Source organism: Aulostomus chinensis, chromosome 13 (assembly GCF_037954235.1).
Source record: "Aulostomus chinensis isolate RoL2024-O1b breed Wild chromosome 13, RoL_Achi_v1.0, whole genome shotgun sequence".
NCBI classification, from domain to species: Eukaryota; Metazoa; Chordata; class Actinopteri; order Syngnathiformes; family Aulostomidae; genus Aulostomus; species Aulostomus chinensis.
In genome coordinates, this window is record NC_141332.1 from 27,820,499 (window position 1) to 27,838,962 (window position 18,464).

Genomic DNA, 18,464 nt, shown 5'->3' on the forward strand with positions numbered 1-18,464 from the left:
AGGAGAAGCCAAGAACCTCCAGTGTATTTACACATAAACACACACATCTGGTGCCGGCAGGTCGGAGGCCTCCTGCTGCTTCAGGAGGGAAGTCCAGCCGGCCTGCAGCCGTCGCCTCCTCAGGCTCCTGCCACCAGCCACCGGCTGACTCTGCTTCTCTGCTGCAGCTCGTGAGTAAACACTGATTCATATGTTTAGAAGTTGAGATGACAAATCATATTAATGTCCTCCTTCCAAAAACAACTCGCTAATGATACAAACAGGCCGCGTTGGCTGCCACCGCTTGTGTTTCTACTCTCCGCCGCCTCCTCGCTCTCTGGAAGTGAGAAGTTGATCGGCTGTCAACAACTTTCCACATTTGTCTCTTTTTCCCCTCCAATCACACGGTTCTCCTGCAGCCTCATTAACACGGATCGTGCCACCGGGCAAATGCATGGCAATATTTGATCACATGAACAATAAATTACCATCAACAACACATTGGAGTATCGTGACAAAGATAATTATGGAGAGTCAAAACCAGTGCTGGAAGAGGCAGAGAGGACAGGTAGGCGCCTGCTAACGAGCTCCATCAGCCAATTAAACAACATCGCGACAACACCTGATAGAGAGCAGATAATGAGCTGACACCTTCTTAACCTGAGCCAGGGGACGGATAACCAGCACACATGTGGGAGGTTAGACTGACTAAACGAGGAGTCGCGCCCTCCACGAGCCCTCGCAGCGCCCCCCACTGGAAACCAAGGCAAGAGGCTCCTGACATCTTAACTGGTCACAAACCACTGACATGTCTGGTTTCCAGCTTCTCTCCCTCCACGTTTGGCTTCCTGTCCCCAGTTCAGTTTCCTTTCCTCTCTATTTATGTTTCATCTTGTCTTCCTCCCTATTTTCCTCCTCTTTCTCTCCTTCCTCACCTCTATTTTTATCGTTCTTCCTCCACACTCTCACCCTTCATCGCTCCAACACATTTTCTTCTAGAACGCATTTAATTTCTCTCTGGTTTTTCTGCCTTTTTTCTTCCTCGTTCCACATTCCCCCAGTTTTCCTCTCATTTTATCTTCAGATGCTCATTTTTCTTTCTGTTTCTTGAATCCCCCTCAAGCTCACATTTGCAAATATTCAGGGAGTTTAAAGTGAGTTTGAGATCCAGCAGAAGAACCAGCAGGAGACCAGAACAGTCGTGAAAGAACCAACACGGAACACAAACTGGTCTGATTTATCTGCTCAAATGATCCAGATAGATAGTGGAACTGAACACTGGTGCGGAAATTATGGACAAAAAAATCAGAGCATTTTCTCAGCAAAATGCACTTTCACCACGACAGGCTGATGTAAACGTCAATGACACTCCAGGAGAAGTCCCTCCCTCGCTCCGGGTCTCAGAAACACATGGCCCTTCCCCTATGTGTATATTAGAGGCTCTAGAGCTGCCGTTCCAGTCTGGGTTCAGGTCTGACACCAGTTTGGGTTCAGGTCTGACACCAGTTTAGGTTCAGGTCTGACACCAGTTTGGGTTCAGGTCTGACACCAGTTTAGGTTCAGGTCTGACACCAGTTTGGGTTCAGGTCTGACACCAGTTTAGGTTCAGGTCTGACACCAGTTTGGGTTCAGGTCTGAGTGTACCCATGGTTCAGTTCTGGTGTCCACATACTCCTGCCGGTGGGTTGTATCACTTCTCTCTACCTCCTCAGCTTTCTTCTGCTCTTATGTGACACATTTCTTTCCTCTGACACATTCTCTCTCTCTTCTGTCAGCACACACACACACACACACACACACACACACACACACACACACAAACGCGCGCGCGGTGGAGGTGAAGTTGGGATGCTTGTCTTGGCGTGCCATCTGTCCTTGCCGCTGACGTTGGCTCTAATTACCGTGGCTCCCCTGGCTAATGCTGCCTCATTAGGCCGCCGGAGCATGTGCAGCCGACACAAGCGCCGCCGAGAATTTGCACCAGGAAACGCGAGCTGGAGCCATTATGGGATCAGGAAATCTGTCTGGTGCGAAAGGCAATTCACACCAGCGGCTAAACGCTCGTTTTGCTTCTCTCTCTCCTTCCTCTCCTGCTCCTCGTCTGGCTCCAGGAGGCGTTCTGGAGGCCCGAGTCCAAACGGCACAACCAAAGAGGCAACAAGGCGTCCTGATCCAGGCAGCAGGACTCCGAGTCCATCGGTGTCTGCGCGCGCGCACACACACACACACACACACACACACACACACACACACACACACACACACACACACACACACACACACACACACACACACACACACACACACACACTCTATTATAAGTGATCATCAGGTTAGGGTCATCACCATCATCTTCATCTCACTGATCCCTTCATCAATAGAACTCAGTGTTGTGCTTTGTGCACTCCCCCCCCCCACTCCTCAACACTAATGTCATTTTATTTTGAAGGATCAGGATCGTACTTCCTGTCAAGTGAGTCTGCCTGGAGTCGCTGCGGCTCAGTGCCATGAATCATGAGGAGCAGGAGATAAAGATCGACAGGCTGTGGCTGTGGTTTGCTGCTCTGACAGCAGTAAATCTGTTGTGTTTGTTTAGCTGAGATGTTCACGACAAGAATAAAGACGCCGGTTAACCAGAAACAAATCCAAGGGAGGTTCACGTGTCACATGACCTGATAATCAAAAACATCCTCCACTAGAAGCACAGCTGGAATATTTTCAGGTATCTACACGTCTGTTCTTTACTTTCCAATTAAAACAGTGTTTAGTTTTACAGGGTTACAATTCAAGATCATCGTTGTTTTTCCGGGTTCTCTGTTGATGATGTCACCATGACATCAAACCGGCCGCAACAAATTTCACTGCTCACTCTTGGATCATTTTCAGGAGATGGCGTGAAGGCGAGTGGTGTCTCTGTTCTCTCTGGCTGGAATAAATGCTGCTCTCATCTTTTCAGCCACTTCAGACAAGAGCGGCAGATGGAAGTGCGTGTAGTGACAGTTTGCTCGTCGTGAGCACCGATCCTGAAAATGGGAACCACGGAAACTGCGAGACCTGTCAGTGACAGGAAACCTCAGTGCCAGCTTGACATGAACTCCCTGCCTGCAAAGCTGTGAAGGCCTTCAGGACATCAATGTTGTGAACCTGTCAAAGCCGGACCTTCAGCCAGCGAGTCACGACGGCCGCAGCTCCATTCGACCTAAGCATCGCCACGGCAACGGCAAACAGCTGACTCATCACACAACAAAAGTACTCTATTCATATAGTACTTTTTCTGTCCTCGTAGTACTCAAAAGGTTTTGCAACATCTCTCTCTCTCTCTCTCTCTCACACACACACACACACAGGGCTCAGAATCACTTTGAGGTCGTCCGTCACACCAGTGAGCCCTCTGTTGCGAGAAGGTTGCAGCCCCTCCACCACCGCATCGCCTGCAACTGGACTTGGTTGTGGTTTCTTGACAGCTGGAACCGGACCAGTGACCTGCGACACAGCACTGAAGAGTAACCGTGACCTGGGCGACTGAGAGTCTCGACTGCCATGACAGAAGTCATGTGACCACTGAGCCACAGTGGAAATGAAGAAGAGAAGCTTCATTCAGATGAATCATGAGTTTCACAATGACCCCGAAAACTCAAAAACGAACATTACTGGCACATAATTGTGTGTAACTGCTCGCGTGCTAACTGATGCGCAGTCGTCCACTCAACTCTTCCCCACTGACAGCGTGGTATTAATACTGTAGTTTTTGACAGAGGTGCTACTGAAGCCGTCATCCTAGCGGAAGCCCAAGCCCGGCTCCACACCCACACCACCACGTCAGGCCGAAGCGGGCCAAACTCCCACCAGCCCCATTGGCGTCCTCGGGCCACGGCTGCTTCCCACGTTTGAGCACATCGTTTGAGAGAAAGCTGGACCGTCTCCTCCGTCATCTGTTGGGGTCGGGCCTCAAACACCCACCACGAGAGGACATTTATCCCTCTGAACACAGGAACAATCGAAACGTGTCGATCCAAAACATGAAAATCACTGGAAAAAACAAAAGACACCTACACACAGACAGACCGCCCGCCCATCACAACATGGAGCCTCCGTGGAAGAAAACAGGAAGTTGGTGTCAAAGTTTCCTGTTGAATCCTAAAAGCAGAAGTGACGCCAGCAGTCGTCCACTGATTCATCACTTTCAACACAAACATCTATTCCTGACAGAGCACCTCCAGCCTCTATTTTTAGAGCAGCAGATGAATTAAAGTGTCTGTCAGACTTCAGCAGCAGGTGGAGGGTCAAAGGCCCCCTCGTTCACTTTGCGCGTCGCTCGTCCTGAAGGAGCGACTGCATGTTCGTCATTGTGGTTGCAGCCGGCCGTCGGCGCGTGGGAGCGGCTCCAGCCATCTTGAGTGGAAGGATTCGGACTGGGCAGGAGCTGGGCAGGAGCCGGCCATCTGCAGCGCCAAGCCGCCACCGCCAAACACTCGATGCTGCAGCAGAAACGTCTCAGGGAACACAGTTCCTCCCCACAGCTCAAATATTGACTTGACGAACTAATCATTTATCTCCATTCCTGTTATAACGCTTTAGTCTGAGAATGAACGTCTTCAGTGCGTTTATATGTGCTGGAGGAAGTTGATTTATTGGGTTCGTCTGTCTGAACTGGACTTTTACTGTACACAATAACAAGCTGCTCCAGCTGAGAGTCAAAGTGGCACCAACACGCCTACTCAACGCTGGCCGTAGGGGCGCCAACCGTCCCTTGAAAAACAGAATCGTCCGCGATTTAGAAACAAGAGTGTGTCCTGTATTGAGCTGAAGAGTCCTGTCTCACCGCGAGAATCAAAAATGGTCTGTAACATGTAAACGGAATTAATGCTTTATATGAAAACGTACAGTAAACTTATTCCCAGGCCCTCCCCTCCTCCTCCGTGACCAATGAGCTGACAGCACACTCACACACCAGTGTGACAGTACAGATCCCGCTGATCTCACTGGCTGAGGGACAGTCACCTGATGACAAGAACCAGAGGACCACAGACGACCCTCACAGAGCAGCCTGGGTGACAGTGACACAGACGCTCCACGTCTGAGGGAGGACGCCAGCTGTCCCTCAAAATACAGAATCGTCCCTCATTTGGGAACTAAAAGCTCTGTCCCCTCAGGAGCAGGGACGCACTTTGTCCCTTATGTCTCTGTCAGGGGGAGTTCTATCATAATGAAAGGAATCCCACTGCTCTGACTGCCGCCGGCTGGTCCCGTCTCCCTCTGCCTGTCTGGAGTCATGTGCTTCTTGTTAACCAATGAGAAGCGCTGATGCTGTTGATGCCATCCTCCTGCCAGGACGCACGGATTCAAAAACATCCTGGACGCCACCCAGTCAGACTCCAGTTCACCTGGGCTCAAAAAAAAGAAACGCAAGCAAAAGTAGAGGAGTGAGAGGGAAAAGGAAGATGACCTCTGCAAGCAGAGCGCCACAACATGGACAGGCTCTGATCGCTCAGACTGCAGCGTCTTGGGTTGGTAGCCTTGAGTTCACGCTCATGCTTCTTGACAGTTTTTGTGAGGCAACATGTCACTCGTTTAAAGAAAAAGAGAGACACAGTAGAACCGACGCCAGGGATCGTCAGCTGTCACCATGAGGGCCCCAGGCAGCGCTAGCTAGCCAGGAGGCCTTGAGAAGGAATGTGAGACGATCCGACCCTTGTGAGGTTCACCGTGAGAACTGGCCAGCGCACGTCCGCCGCGTCACTAAGATCGAAACACCGAAGACAACAGGCAACTTTCCGATGAACCATTGACGTCTCCCTGAAAATCAAACAGAAATAAAAACCACATGAATTTGTGAGCAGCTGTTTCCTCATTATGAGCGCTGGATTGTTTGTGGCTTCTCACCTGCCTGCGAGCTGAAGGTGTCATCTCCGCCGCCTCAGGTGCAGAGATGATGTCACCACCTACACAACAGAGAACCTGCACAGCCATTGCCACCACCACCGACTGTGAATCACACACTCCACCTGAAGCCTGAGAGAAAGAGATGGAGAAACTTCACACTCAGACTGTGAAAAGGTTCACTCATTGTTTGGTTGAACGAGAAGAATGGGAGGATTTGTTATTAGAAGATGGAGGATCGTCTTCCAACAGGAGGCGGAGTGACGGACACTCACGGGGACGAACGCCGATGTGTGAAGAGCTGCGTTGGAGTGATTTACTTCTCATTAATTCAGTTTTCTGTTTGATTCTTAATCCAACTTTGTGAGACAGATTCCCAGAACATCTTTCATATTTAGACGTGGACATTTAATATTGACGCCCAGGTAACGACGCGACGCGTACCGAAGCGTGAGAATACATCTCAGGCTGGTGTCACTTGTTTGATGGAACCCTGGCGGGCTTCAGTCTGATACCGCCCCCCCCTCTCGTGTGCTGTTTGATTATGGTGAACACAAATGGGCCCAAATGCAGGAAGCCAAGCACAACGTTGGGGACTACGGGGCGTCTGCATGGCATTTGTTCAGATGACAAACAGATGACAGGTCACATGACCCTCTTGGGGCTCAAGAGTTTTTCGGCGCCTCATTTTTGACCAATGAGGAAGACTTCTGTGAGCACACGAACGCCTCGTGTCCTTCGCCGTGCCCCTCAGCAGGTGTATTTTCAGTCGGTGCCCCGTGAAGCTAAGCTGGGCTAAATTAAACGAACCAAATGTATCATTTTCAGCGTGACTCATGTTGAGTCACACTGACGGGAGCTGCGAAGGCGTGCCAGTTGAAAACTGACTGCTGACTGGGCGGGAAGCAGACTTGAGCTGTGAGATGGTCATATGGACCACGCTCACATTTGGTAGAATCACTAAGCATAAATATAACTGAGGCTGATGAAACCGCTGATATTTTTACTCAGAGAAATTATTTCATTAATTGCCTGCGCCTGAAAGCCTCCTCCGTGGCTGACGTCAGCAGGAACGACAGGGAAGGTTCTGGAGAACGTCTGCAGACCAGCTCAACACTTCGCTGACCAGCAGAGCCATCCTGCGGCTCACGACGTCCCAGGAGCAGAGGAACACACTCTGTTTCCAGCTTAGATTTTAATAAATGCTATCATGAGAAGCAGATCGAGTCAATGCTGAAGTAGCGATGTCATTGGACCGATTAGTTCCACAGAATCATTGCTCCTTTGTCATGTCTGTCTGCAAAATGACAAGACCACAACTCTAGAAATGCCAGTTTTCCGAATGGAGTTTGGTTCTAGGTCTCCATCAGTCTTTCTCAACAAATGTGAAGAACGTCAAAAGAACAGCAGTTTTGCTCTTCAGCACCAGGCAGTGGCCGACACGTATGTGAAGTCAGTCCGAGATTTATTCCTGTAAATACTTTAGCTCACGCGCAGCAGAAGGAAAGCAGTAAAAGAGGCTTCAGCTTGGAAGGTGTATTGACGTGTCTATTAACTACACGAAGAAGACACATCCGCGCGGCTGATGTAATCCCAGCTAAAGCCAACCGGCCAATCACGTCCCATCCCAGCAACTGGGATCCCACCGTTGGGTCAGCAGGAAGCTGCTATTCCTCCACACTCAGTCAGCTGTTCCACACCCAAATTTGATGAAATTGTGAGTAATCGTTTGTGTCATGACGGCGTTCATATGAGGAGCGAAACCGACCGAAGTATTGAATATCTGGGGAACAGAGTAGCTTTGAGATTCTGCATCCTGATCTTGAAAACGTGTTTTCAAGGTCCGATCCCAAGAATCCCTCGCAGCTGCAGAGGCGAGGCTTTGAGGGGCTTCAGATCCAGAGGAGGGTTGCTTACCTCGTTCACACCTCTGATGAGAGCCTGAGGTGTGAATCTGAATGTGGGATAATTGATTTGGACAGTCGCCAGGAAGGGAAATCTGCTGAGAAGACAAAACGCGGCGCCTGGTGATGACATCACTCCACACATATGATATACTCTTACACTCGTCGGCTCTCACGCAGCGGCTGGTTGCAGTGAGACGAGATGAGCTGACCAGCTGATGAGCAGCGACACTCAGACCGGCTGCAGAAACCCACGGCTGGCGGTCACGAGGCCGGCGTCCCTCCTGGTGACACGAGATGATGAACTTTACCCAACAGCGTCACAAAGCTTCCCTGAGCCCCAAAAAGAAAACAATCAGAAGAGCAGAGAGTCACAGTAAATATTTCATAAGAAGATGAAAATGGAAACTGAGTGATGACTCAGTTGGGGTCAAAGATACGAGATGAACAGCGGGAGCAGACTCGTGACCGAGCTAACCAGGCTATCAGGCTAACGTGTGTTCAAACTCCCATTAAGAAGGTGGTGCCGGCATGCAGGACTTTCAATAAGATACTAAGATTCATATCAGGGTCCTACTCCATGTTAATGATTCATTTTGACATGGTTTATGTTTTCCAACAGAGTCTAAATCGTAACGTTAAAGACAAGGGTGACCTTCCATCATGAGGGCAAGTAGATAATGAGTGAGTGTTCATTTCTGGGTGAACTGTCCCAGAACACCAGTTAAGCTGTCCAACCAATTCATTATTATAATTAGTAGTAGTAGTAGTAGAAGTATTTGTCTCCTTATTTCACAAATTTGAACAGATGCGGCGCCACCACCGTGTCAGAAGCTGCAGTTGTTCCATGGCCGCTGCGCAGCTGTGGCTTGGTTCGGTCTTCAGGATGAACCCATCGGATTTTGCTGGTCAGCGTTCATTGCCGCTCTTCTTACAGGGCGAATACTGAAGCTACTGTTGTTTCTCAGGCAGTGAAAGCTGAGGCATGAGCTCGCAGTATAATAATAGTTCACATTTGGTGAGAACTCAGAGGGAAACACAAAACTGACTGGGCTGCCGGTGCAGAAGCTTCATGCCAGCACGAGACAGTCGGTGTGAGTTGAAAGCGTTGGTTTAAAAGTTGTAATGGTAAGCATATGCACCACAATCTGTTCTGTTATTTATTGATGCGCTAATCACCAAGCACTGCTCTGCCTCTCCCTCCGCTCCGTCTGCACCAGGAGCTCACATGAATCTGGAAGGATTTCACAAGTAATAATTCATAGGCTAATCTCACTCCATGACTCTAATTAACGCATCATTAAAAGCATAATTCAGATAATTATAATTTCTCACTTTTTAAATGAGAGATGGGGAAGAAGGGGAAGGGTGTCTGAGGAGCCAATTTAGAGAATGAAACAGATTCTGAGGCAGCGCCGAGCCGAGCAGGTGGGTGGAGAGAAAAACACAGCGAGACACGAAAACTGAGAGAAAACACAAACAAAAGACCCCAATTATCAAAGTTGGAGTGACGAGGCTCTCTGACCACCTGAGGAAGCTCCCACCAAGTCCCAGTCAGGTGACAGCGGAAACAATAAATGAACTCCATCCACTGGCAAGACCCCAAACCTCATGTTTAACCACCACATACATTCCAGCCAGCGCTGAGCCTCAACCTATCCCAGCATCAGGTGAGTGGCTGTGGTTGCTACCACCATGAGGCGGCCTCGCATCCAGAAATCAGAAACTACTAAAATATCTGAGTCGTTCCTGAGGACGTGGCGTCCTTCAGACTGCAACCCTGAGTTTCTCTGTTCAAATGATTCCATGGAAATAGGAGGGAATTTCCTTTTTTTTTGCATTTCAGCAACTGTCAGCCATTTTCAGCATTTCTGATATTCCAGGTTTATTTTCAGCTCTGCCTTTGATCTCAGTCTTCGGTCGTCGCATGTCATCGATGGTGGAGGGAGGGAACACGGCAGCCGCTCCACAAATCCCACTCTTCAAGTCTGGATATATTAGATCCTGTATCAGGTTCCTCTGGGTGAACACGGAGGGTGACGATGGCGAAGCTGCTTTACATACGTGTGATGAGCCATCAAACTGTTTTGGTTGATGCTCGAGTCCAAGTGGAGCCTGAATATTTTGTCATTTTCAGAAATACTTCATCCTCAATTAGCGGTTTATGATTCATCCACTCTGAACACGCAGATGAGGAGACGGTGTTTATAGAGACGATGTGGACGTCCGCCGCAGCGACAGAGGAGGTGGAATCGTGGCCAACAGAGCAGGGAGGACATTTGGGTAAAGCCTGCTTGTAGCAACAGCAGCAGGGCATTTTGAATCAGAGGCGGCCATCTTAGCTCAGCCACTGTGACGCTGCCCCAGCATTTAGGGCCCTGCCATGACCCTCTACTCAAACACAGCCAGGGAAATCACCTGCTAATTTGCAGGCTGCGCCTCAGCCTCCCTCTTTTCAGCATGCATGGCTGCAGCTAAAGAGACACATCGCACTCTGACATGCAGTATGACTCATCCAGCTCCTCCCAAACATTCAGTCTACATGACCTGTAAATGTGACAAGGAAGGCAGAGTAGAATAACAGTTTACAGCATTTAACACTTTGACTTCACGAATACACGAGAGCAACCAACAGCTTTGACCCTTAAACATGAAACACAGGTTGAAAGATGCTCATCCATCGTCCATCGTCATCTTCCGCTTATTCCTACACATTAAGGGTCGCGGGGGGTGGAGCCTATCCCAGCGTCAACAGGCGAGAGGCGGGGTTCACCCTGGACAGGTCGCCAGTCCATCGCAGGGCCGACACAGAGAGACGAACAATCATTGACACTCACAGTCACGCCTACGGTCAATTTAGAGTCTGGATTAACCTGGTCCCTCTTGATGTCTTTGGACTGTGGAGGAAGCTGGAGTACCAGAGAGAACCCAGCAGGAACAGGGAGAACATGGAGACTCACCCAGAAAGACCCCGTGCCCGAGCTGGGACTCGAACCCGGAACCTTCTTGCTGTGAGGCCACAGTGCGAACCACTGCACCACCGTGCAGCCTGAAAGATGCTCAAATTGAGTCAATCAATGCTAATGAACTGATTCCTGGTGGTTTTAGGTTACAGCTACAGAGTCACAGATTACAGTCATGGGGCCACACGCACACACGTTAGTCTCCCTTTCCCAGCCGACACTTTCACAACGATGAAGAGCCCAGCTTCGGCCTTTCAAACGGCGTTTCGCCTGCGTTTAGAACGTTAACCCTGTTTGACTCGTTCTTTTGTTCTCTTCTTCTCTTCATCTCGTCCTCCTGCCTGTCGTCGGTGTTTCCAGCTGTGTTTTCCTCCTCCGACACCTCTTGCTGCCTATTTGCAAATCCTCAGACGCTGCTTTAGTCGTTTATTACAGTTAAATATAATCACTGCTATATGCTTGTGTGACTGTCTCCATCAGACCTGCTAATTGTTGCAATATTTAATTTTGATTTTGACTGGAATGTGATTAGCACCCAGCTGGCTTCAATCAGATCCAACTTTATTTCCACTTCCTTGCTTTTTGGGTGCAGAAAACCTCACCGTGAGACCTGCAGGAGCCTTTTCTCCCTCCTTGATGTCACACTCACTGTTGCTGCCTTGGATGAGAAGATCAACTCTAACGAGGCGTCTAGATCCCCTCCTGCTGAACGCTCGCCTACCAATGAAGAAGAAGGCTGAGAGGAGAAGGAAGCAGAGCCAACCCTGGGTGTTAAAATGGCTGGAAGGCCTGCAGCAACATGGCGATGAGAGACCGCGGCGTGACGACTGGAGGCGCCCGGCCCCCCCCCCCCCCCCCCGCTGAGTTCCTCTTCAGCTGACGTTTGGATGATCTCGACCATGGTGGCCAACGTCCCTGAACTTCCTGACAGGTTTCATGTTGCTCGTCAAGCTGGATCTTTTAACCCTCTGTGACCCTGGTGCCGCCACTCTGGCCGCTGATCTCACCAGCTGTCACCTTCTCCAGTCCGGTGCAGGTTCACCAGACTATTCCTGCTTACGTGAATGTGTCTAATTCAATTGTGGCCTTTGTAACCGCCAGCGAGTGAGTCAGAGCAAACGTCATTGTTTATTTAAACCACAAATACTTTCCTCTTCTGGGAATCTGAACCTGCCCGCTAATAAAGACGCTGTCAGCGGGGGGAGACCCAAGCCAGCCGCCTGCAGCTGCTTACCTGCATGGGATCACCTGTACTGACTTGTATCAAATTAATGACAGACACCGTCCGATCGGAGGTTTTAACCATGAAGGAAGAAGGCTGTCCAATCACGTCAGCGGTCTGTCGCCTCTGGGCTTGCAGGGTGGTGATGTGTCTCCAATGAGATCTGCTCGGACAGGAGGAGCAGGAGCTCGTTCTCCTCTCTACTGCAGGAGCACTTGAAACACTGTTGAGAAACATCTGAAAATCTTCTTCTTGGCTCGCGGTCGATGGCAGTCCTTCCTACACTGAAGTGGCTCGGAGGTCAAAGGTCACGGCAGGACACTGGCACATCAAGTTCCCCCAGAATACGTTTGTTTGGCCTCACGTTAAGTTCTGTGTGCAAAATTAAGAAAATCGACAGTGTTAATTGGAGCGAGACAGGTCAGCTCTCTAGAACCTGCATGACAGCACAACTACATGGAAACATCAGAATCAGGAGCAACTCCCAGCTGGACTGCACCGCGCCGCCACGCTCCAACATGGCCGATTCATTGAAACGCTCTCTCTCGACCAACTGTCTCACGCAGTTCCTCCTCAATGCAGACTTTTCCAACTCGCTGAGTCAGCTGTTTTGTGAGCAGGTGCTGTTGGCCAGTGTGTGTGTGTGTGTGTGTGTGTGTGTGTGTCGGGGGGGGGGCGTACTGGAAACATTGACAGCATCCCGTTTGAGGAGAGTGATGGCGGCTGTTTGTATTCCAAACACCGATGTAATTGGTGTTTTTTCTCTCCAAGTGGCTGCAGGACAGGTTGGGTCACATTTTAACTATCAGAAGTGCGTGTGCGTGCGTGAGAGAGACGAGAGTGTGATGAATTGTGGGTAGATGGAAGGAGCTGGCTTGGAGGAGCGATGACTGAGTGCTTTGGTGACACTTCACTTTCTTATCTTTACAGAACTCAGAGCAGCAACACACAAGCATTATTTTCAGATCTCTATGTGATTCACTTCCTCATGTTTCAGCGCTTGTGATGTCACAACCACTGGATCATGATGCCCATCTGCAGCCAAGGTGGTGGGACCCATTAAAACGTGTTTCTGTTACACTGAGACTGACATTAAAAATAGTCACCACAGCTCTTTATTCTTATCTAATTACAAACTTTTAGCTGTGATTTTTTTTCCCTCTGAGCCCATTAAACTTGAACTTTGACCTCAATGTCTTTTAAGTTCATCTTCAAGTTCCAGTGGACACCCAGATATTAAAATGCAATTCAAAGCGTCCGTGGATTTCGGGGCTCTCGACTGGATTCATGGAGCGGGCGTTGCTCTGCGTTGTGTGTATGGGGTTTCTACAAAAGTAACACAAACAATTCATAAAACCACAATAAAACTCCATAGCCTGTGAGAACTCCCACTATCAAACAGCCAGAGCACAACTTCACCAGACCGGAAAAAAACCCGCTTCGCCGGAACAATGCTAGGCTAGCAAACTCTGCATGAATAACTCGGTTAAAGATTAAATTTACGAGTTGTTAACCAACGGAGGTTTACCGAGTAACTTCATTAACATGTCACATCGCAGCACTTGTGAATATATTATGGTTATGAATAACAAAACAGTAATAATCACGACAACGGCGAGGTGACTCACCAGCTCGGAGCACACGCTGCTCTGTGCGGGGGGGGGGGGGGGGTGGGGTTGTGCGACGCCAAAACAATACCCCGAGGAACAAAGGGCAGACAAAGAAGGAACGTTTTTCCTTTCACATTTTACAGATGGAAAGTCAGTAGTTTGGGAAAGTTCACACCACAAAAAGGGAAAATAAATAAAAATGTGAATGTCACAGTCTCATCATGACTGTTCTCCTGAGAACCTGCAGCTTCCTGGAGCTTCTGGCTGTAGGAGAATCATAACAAGAGGCTGCAACATATGCTGGACACAATAGCTGTAATATTATTGCTGAAATATCATTAAAAATGTGTTATATTACTGAATTACCAACGCCAGATCCCTTATCAACAAGATGGATGAGCTACAGTCACAGATAATCTACAACCACCCCACCCGCGAGTGTTGTCTGATGATTGTTAGCAAATCCTGGCTACACCCGCTAATCCCCGACACCTCAGTGGAGCTACCTGGCCGCACCATCCACCGCCATGACCGCTCCGGAGCCTCCGGGAAAAATAAAGCAGGAGGACTGTGTATTTACGTTCATCAGGACTGACAGCACAGTAACCAACACCTTCTGCTCACCACACCTGGAGGCCATGACAGTAAGATGCCGACCCTCTTACCTGCCATGGGAGCTAACGGTAGCCATTGTGACTGCGTTCTACACCCCCTTAAGGAGGCGAACAGACCAGTCCCAGTCTACCAGACCATCAAAGCCTGGCCTGAAGACGCTCTCCTCCAGCTGCAAGACTGCTTTGCCTGCACTGAATGGAGCATTTTTGAAGACCAGGATCTGGACACAGACACCGAGTCTGTCCTCTTCTACATCAGGAGCTGTGTAGAAAACGTTACAGAGGAAAGACAAATCGGGGTCTTCCCCAACAGGAAGCCCTGGATGACAAGGGAAGTCCAGACCCTGATCAGAGCCAGGAACTCAGCCTTCAAGACGGGGAACCAGGCTCTTTACAGCACCACCAGAGCCGACCTGAGGAGGGGCATCAAACAGGCCAAGGTGTCCTACAAAACCAAAATAGAGGGGTACCTAACGGACAACAACCCGCGTCAGATGTAGAAGGGCATTCAGGCCCTGACCAACTACAGAGGCCACCCCCTCCCACATCCCCCAGCAGCAGCAGCCTGGCAGAGGAGCTGAACAGCTTCTTTGCCCGGTTCAAGACCACCACCAGACACCCGCGGGCTCTGCCCCCCCCTGATACCAGCACCCCACCTCTCTCCCTCCGGGAACAAGAGGCGAGGAAAAATCTACGGGCAGTAAACCCCAGGAAAGCTGCTGGTCCCGATGGTATCCCGGGGGTGGTGATTAAAGCATGTGCAGACCAACTAGCAGGGATCCTCACCAAACTCTTCTACCTCTCCCTGACACACGCCACCGTCCCCACATGTCTGAAGGCCTCCACCATCATCCCCCAAAAACCTGCCATAGACAGCCTGAATGACTCCAGACCGATAGCCCTGATGTCTGGAATCATGAAGTGTTTTGAGCGATCAGTCTCCCAGCACATCAGAGACTGCCTCCCTCCCTCCCTCGACCCCCACCAGTTTGCTTACAGGGCAAACCGGTCCACGGAGGACGCCATCCCTCAAATGCTCCACACAGCGCTGAGCCACCTGGAGACCGGGAAGAGCCATGTGAGGATGCTCTTCATGGACTTCAGCTCAGCGTTCAACACCATCATCCCGGACATTCCCCACGATAAACTCCTGCAGCTCCGTATCCTCCTTCCCACCTGCAACTGGATTGAAAACTTCCTGTCAAGCCGCCCTCAGTCGGTGAGACTCGGACGCCAACACTCCTCCACACTCTCACTCAGCACCGGATCCCCTCAAGGCTGCGTCCTGAGCCCTCTGCTGTTCGCCCTGTACACCCACGACTGCACTCCGACCCATCCAACCAACCGCATCATCAGATATGCGGACGACACCACCGTGGTTGGACTCATCCGTGGTGAGGACGAGACAGCGTACAGGGCGGCGGTAGAGAAACTGTCTCACTGGTGCTCAGGCAACAACCTGACCCTGAACGTCCATAAGACCAAAGAACTTATGGACTTCAGGAAGAACAGACAGGACCACACCTCCCTCCTCATAAATGGAGAACAGGTGGAAACTGTCACCACCTTCAGGTTCCTGGGCACCCACATCTCCTCTGACCGCTCCTGGACCTACAATGTCAGGGCCCTGGTGAAGAAGGCTCAGCAGCGGCTGCACTTCCTGGCGTCCTCAGGAAGAACAGCCTGGACTCTGAGCTGCTGCTGGGCTCCTACCACTCGTCCGTGGAGAGCGTCCTGACCCACAGTCTGGGAGTGTGGTACGCTGGCTCCACAGCAGAGGATAGGAAGGCGGTGCAGAAGGTCGTAAACACCGCCCAAAAAATCATCGGCTGCCCTCTGCCCACCCTGGAACAGATCTCCTCATCCTACTGCCTCAGGAGAACCAAGGCCATCACAGCCGACCCCACCCCCCCTGCCCACCCCCTGTTTGACCTGATGCCCCCAGGCAGGCGCTTCAGGTCAATTAAGTCCCGCACCAGCAGACTCACGAACAGTTTTTTCCCCTGGGCCATCAGGACTGCCAACACCCAAAAACACTGTTAATTTTCTCTGCACTTTAAATCTCCTTTTACACCTCTCACTTTTTTTCACTTGCATCTTGCACATTTTTTAATCTTCTTTTTTCTATATTTTTGCTGTTCTCAAGTTACTTGTTGTGTATTTTTATTTATTGTATATTTTCTTGTATGTGCATTCTGTGGCTCTGGTAGAGTGCTCCTCTTAACTATTTTCAGTAAAGGATTCTGATTCTGATACTACCTAAACATAGTAACATCGTATTACTGTAATGCAGTGTGACAGAAGTCAGATGCTCCCATCATCATTCTCATTTAGCAGCTGGTGCGAGTCGTTCTGATACGATATGATGTGATACACGCTAATTTACTATGTATGTATTTATCTATGAAGTCACCAGTGTTTGTATGTTTCCTTGTGTTGGCCTGTAACCTGTGTTTTTTTTATTTTTGAGTTGGAGTGAGCGTTCTCCGGCCTGCTGCATTAGCACCAAATCCATCCCCTCTTGATGTCTTTGGACTGTGGAGGAAGCTGGAGTACCAGAGAGAACCCAGCAGGAACAGGGAGAACATGGAGACTCACCCAGAAAGACCCCGTGCTGCAGCCGGGGCTCCACCCACAACCTTCTTGCTGGGGGGCCACAGGGAGGACCACTGCTCCACCCTGCTGCCGCGCACCAAATCAAACCCTTATTTTCCCCGTGATTAAGTGTAATTATCCCAATCATCGTCACTCACTCTCCCAGCAGCCCCCCTGCAACTCCTCACCACTGCAATACATGAAGCCCTCTGAGTGAGTCACAAACAAAACTTCATTTACTGTCCAGCCCCAGCAGCTCTCAGCCAATCACAGCAGCCCGTCCAGGTGATAGTGTAGGAAGTGCTCAAGGAGTGAGCTCGCAGCCGGCTGCTGATGTGGGATCATGTGATCTGGGAGCAGTGAACCAGCTCTTCCAGCCAATAAATGCAGCCCTGCACTGCAACCCATGATTTACTTGTCATGGCGGCGGTAAATCAGACCCACCAAGTCTGTTGTCATGGCAACATCAGAGGTTCTGTGGTTTTACTGCAAATCAAAGTGCTCCTGGTCCTCTGGGGGAGTTTCTAGAGAACGTTGATCGGTGTTTAACTTTTAACAAGGTGCTTTACGCAAATTAATCACCTTTCAGCTGGTTTGGTGGTTGCACGACATTTCCGTCAAGCTGGAAGGCTGCTGCTTTCAGGGCAGCTCGGAAATTAGAATTCCAACCTGGAATTTTCCAGCTTCCATCGCACTGGCTGACTACTTACTTACTGACTACGACAACTAAAATATTACCGCTACACTATTATGACTAAACTAGTACCACTAACCTACTACTACTAAACTACAACTAAAATATTACCACTACACTATTACTACAAAAGTACTACTATTAATCTAGTACTACTAAACTAGTACCACTAAACTATCAACGCTAAGCTATTACTACAAAACTATTTCTACTAAACGAGTGCAACGAAACTATGATTTCTAAACTAGTACCACTAACCTACTACTACTAAACTACTAAAACTAAACTAGTACTACTAAATTATTACCACTTAACTACTACTACTTAATCATTGCAACTAAACTAGTACTTTCTTCAATTTAATGCTGCCATGTTTGTGTTTGAGTGACGTCCAGCTGAGAGGTCTTAGCGCTGAAGTGACCCTTCACCCCTGAGTTCACCGCTGCTCATCGGCCATCTTTTGTCCGTGCTAAGTTTTTCCAACTTGTCCAACGGCGTTGACTTTTTATCGAACAGTCGGAAAAGCTGAAGTCAGGGAAGAGGAAAAGGAACTGCACCCCCATGGAAGACGTCCTGCTGGCTCTGTCTATGAATCTGACCTTGGATCGTGACGCACGTGTGTGTTCATGGTTGTATCAGCTTGTAGCTCAAAATCTTTAATTTGCTTAAGTTAATATTTAGTTTGCAGTAGATATTCTCATTGCATATAAACATGAAGGCAACACATCAACATGAAAACGTCTGCAGTGCAGCTCACACGAGGTCGGCAGCGCATTAGCCAGGTACAATCGCCCATCAATCATCTGAGCGAACCCAACCTGGCAGTTATGGGGTCGAACTGTCAACATGTGTCTTATAAACGCTGATAATCAGGTGACGTGAATCACGACCGATTAATGGGCATTCTGTTCTTTTTCACTGGTTTTATGCTGGAGGTTGTAGCAGCTTGTCCTCCAAGCCGCCGCTGCAGCTCTGAGCAGGAAGTTAAATATCTGGTACAAGA

General features: G+C 49.5%; 1 protein-coding gene across 15 annotated transcripts; it reads right to left on the bottom strand.

The window, feature by feature from the left end:
- Positions 1 to 4,015: 4,015 nt before the first annotated feature.
- On the bottom strand, positions 4,016 to 13,603 carry LOC147251589 (uncharacterized). 15 transcript variants are annotated; one of them, XR_015118987.1, is made up of 7 exons: positions 13,577 to 13,603; positions 11,961 to 12,320; positions 11,376 to 11,443; positions 7,976 to 8,096; positions 7,777 to 7,858; positions 5,863 to 5,991; positions 4,016 to 5,775 (listed from the first exon to the last, which is right to left on the bottom strand). XR_015118987.1 is itself a non-coding variant. In XM_086222382.1 (7 exons), the coding sequence occupies exons 2-6, from the start codon at positions 12,183 to 12,185 to the stop codon at positions 5,972 to 5,974; spliced, it is 486 nt and encodes a 161-aa protein (XP_086078508.1). In that variant the 5' UTR covers positions 12,186 to 12,320; positions 13,577 to 13,603; the 3' UTR covers positions 4,016 to 5,775; positions 5,863 to 5,971. The 15 variants fall into 15 exon arrangements, 6 of the variants coding, with proteins under 6 accessions (XP_086078508.1, XP_086078507.1, XP_086078505.1 ...); XM_086222382.1 differs by having other exon boundaries at positions 7,976 to 8,047; positions 11,376 to 11,462; XM_086222381.1 differs by having other exon boundaries at positions 7,940 to 8,047; positions 11,376 to 11,462.
- Positions 13,604 to 18,464: the final 4,861 nt, after the last annotated feature.

What these genes read in the sequence shown, in the direction of transcription:
- LOC147251589 (XM_086222378.1), bottom strand. Translation starts at nt 12,185, where the DNA reads ATGTTTCTCAACAGTGTTTCAAGTGCTCCTGCAGTAGAGAGGAGAACG. An exon ending in TCTCATCCAAGGCAGCAACA is followed by an intron (nt 8,048 to 11,375) that starts GTGAGTGTGACA and finishes TCGTGTCACCAG; the next exon opens with GAGGGACGCCGGCCTCGTGA. An exon ending in TCATCAGAGGTGTGAACGAG is followed by an intron (nt 5,992 to 7,776) that starts GTAAGCAACCCT and finishes TCTTTCTCTCAG; the next exon opens with GCTTCAGGTGGAGTGTGTGA.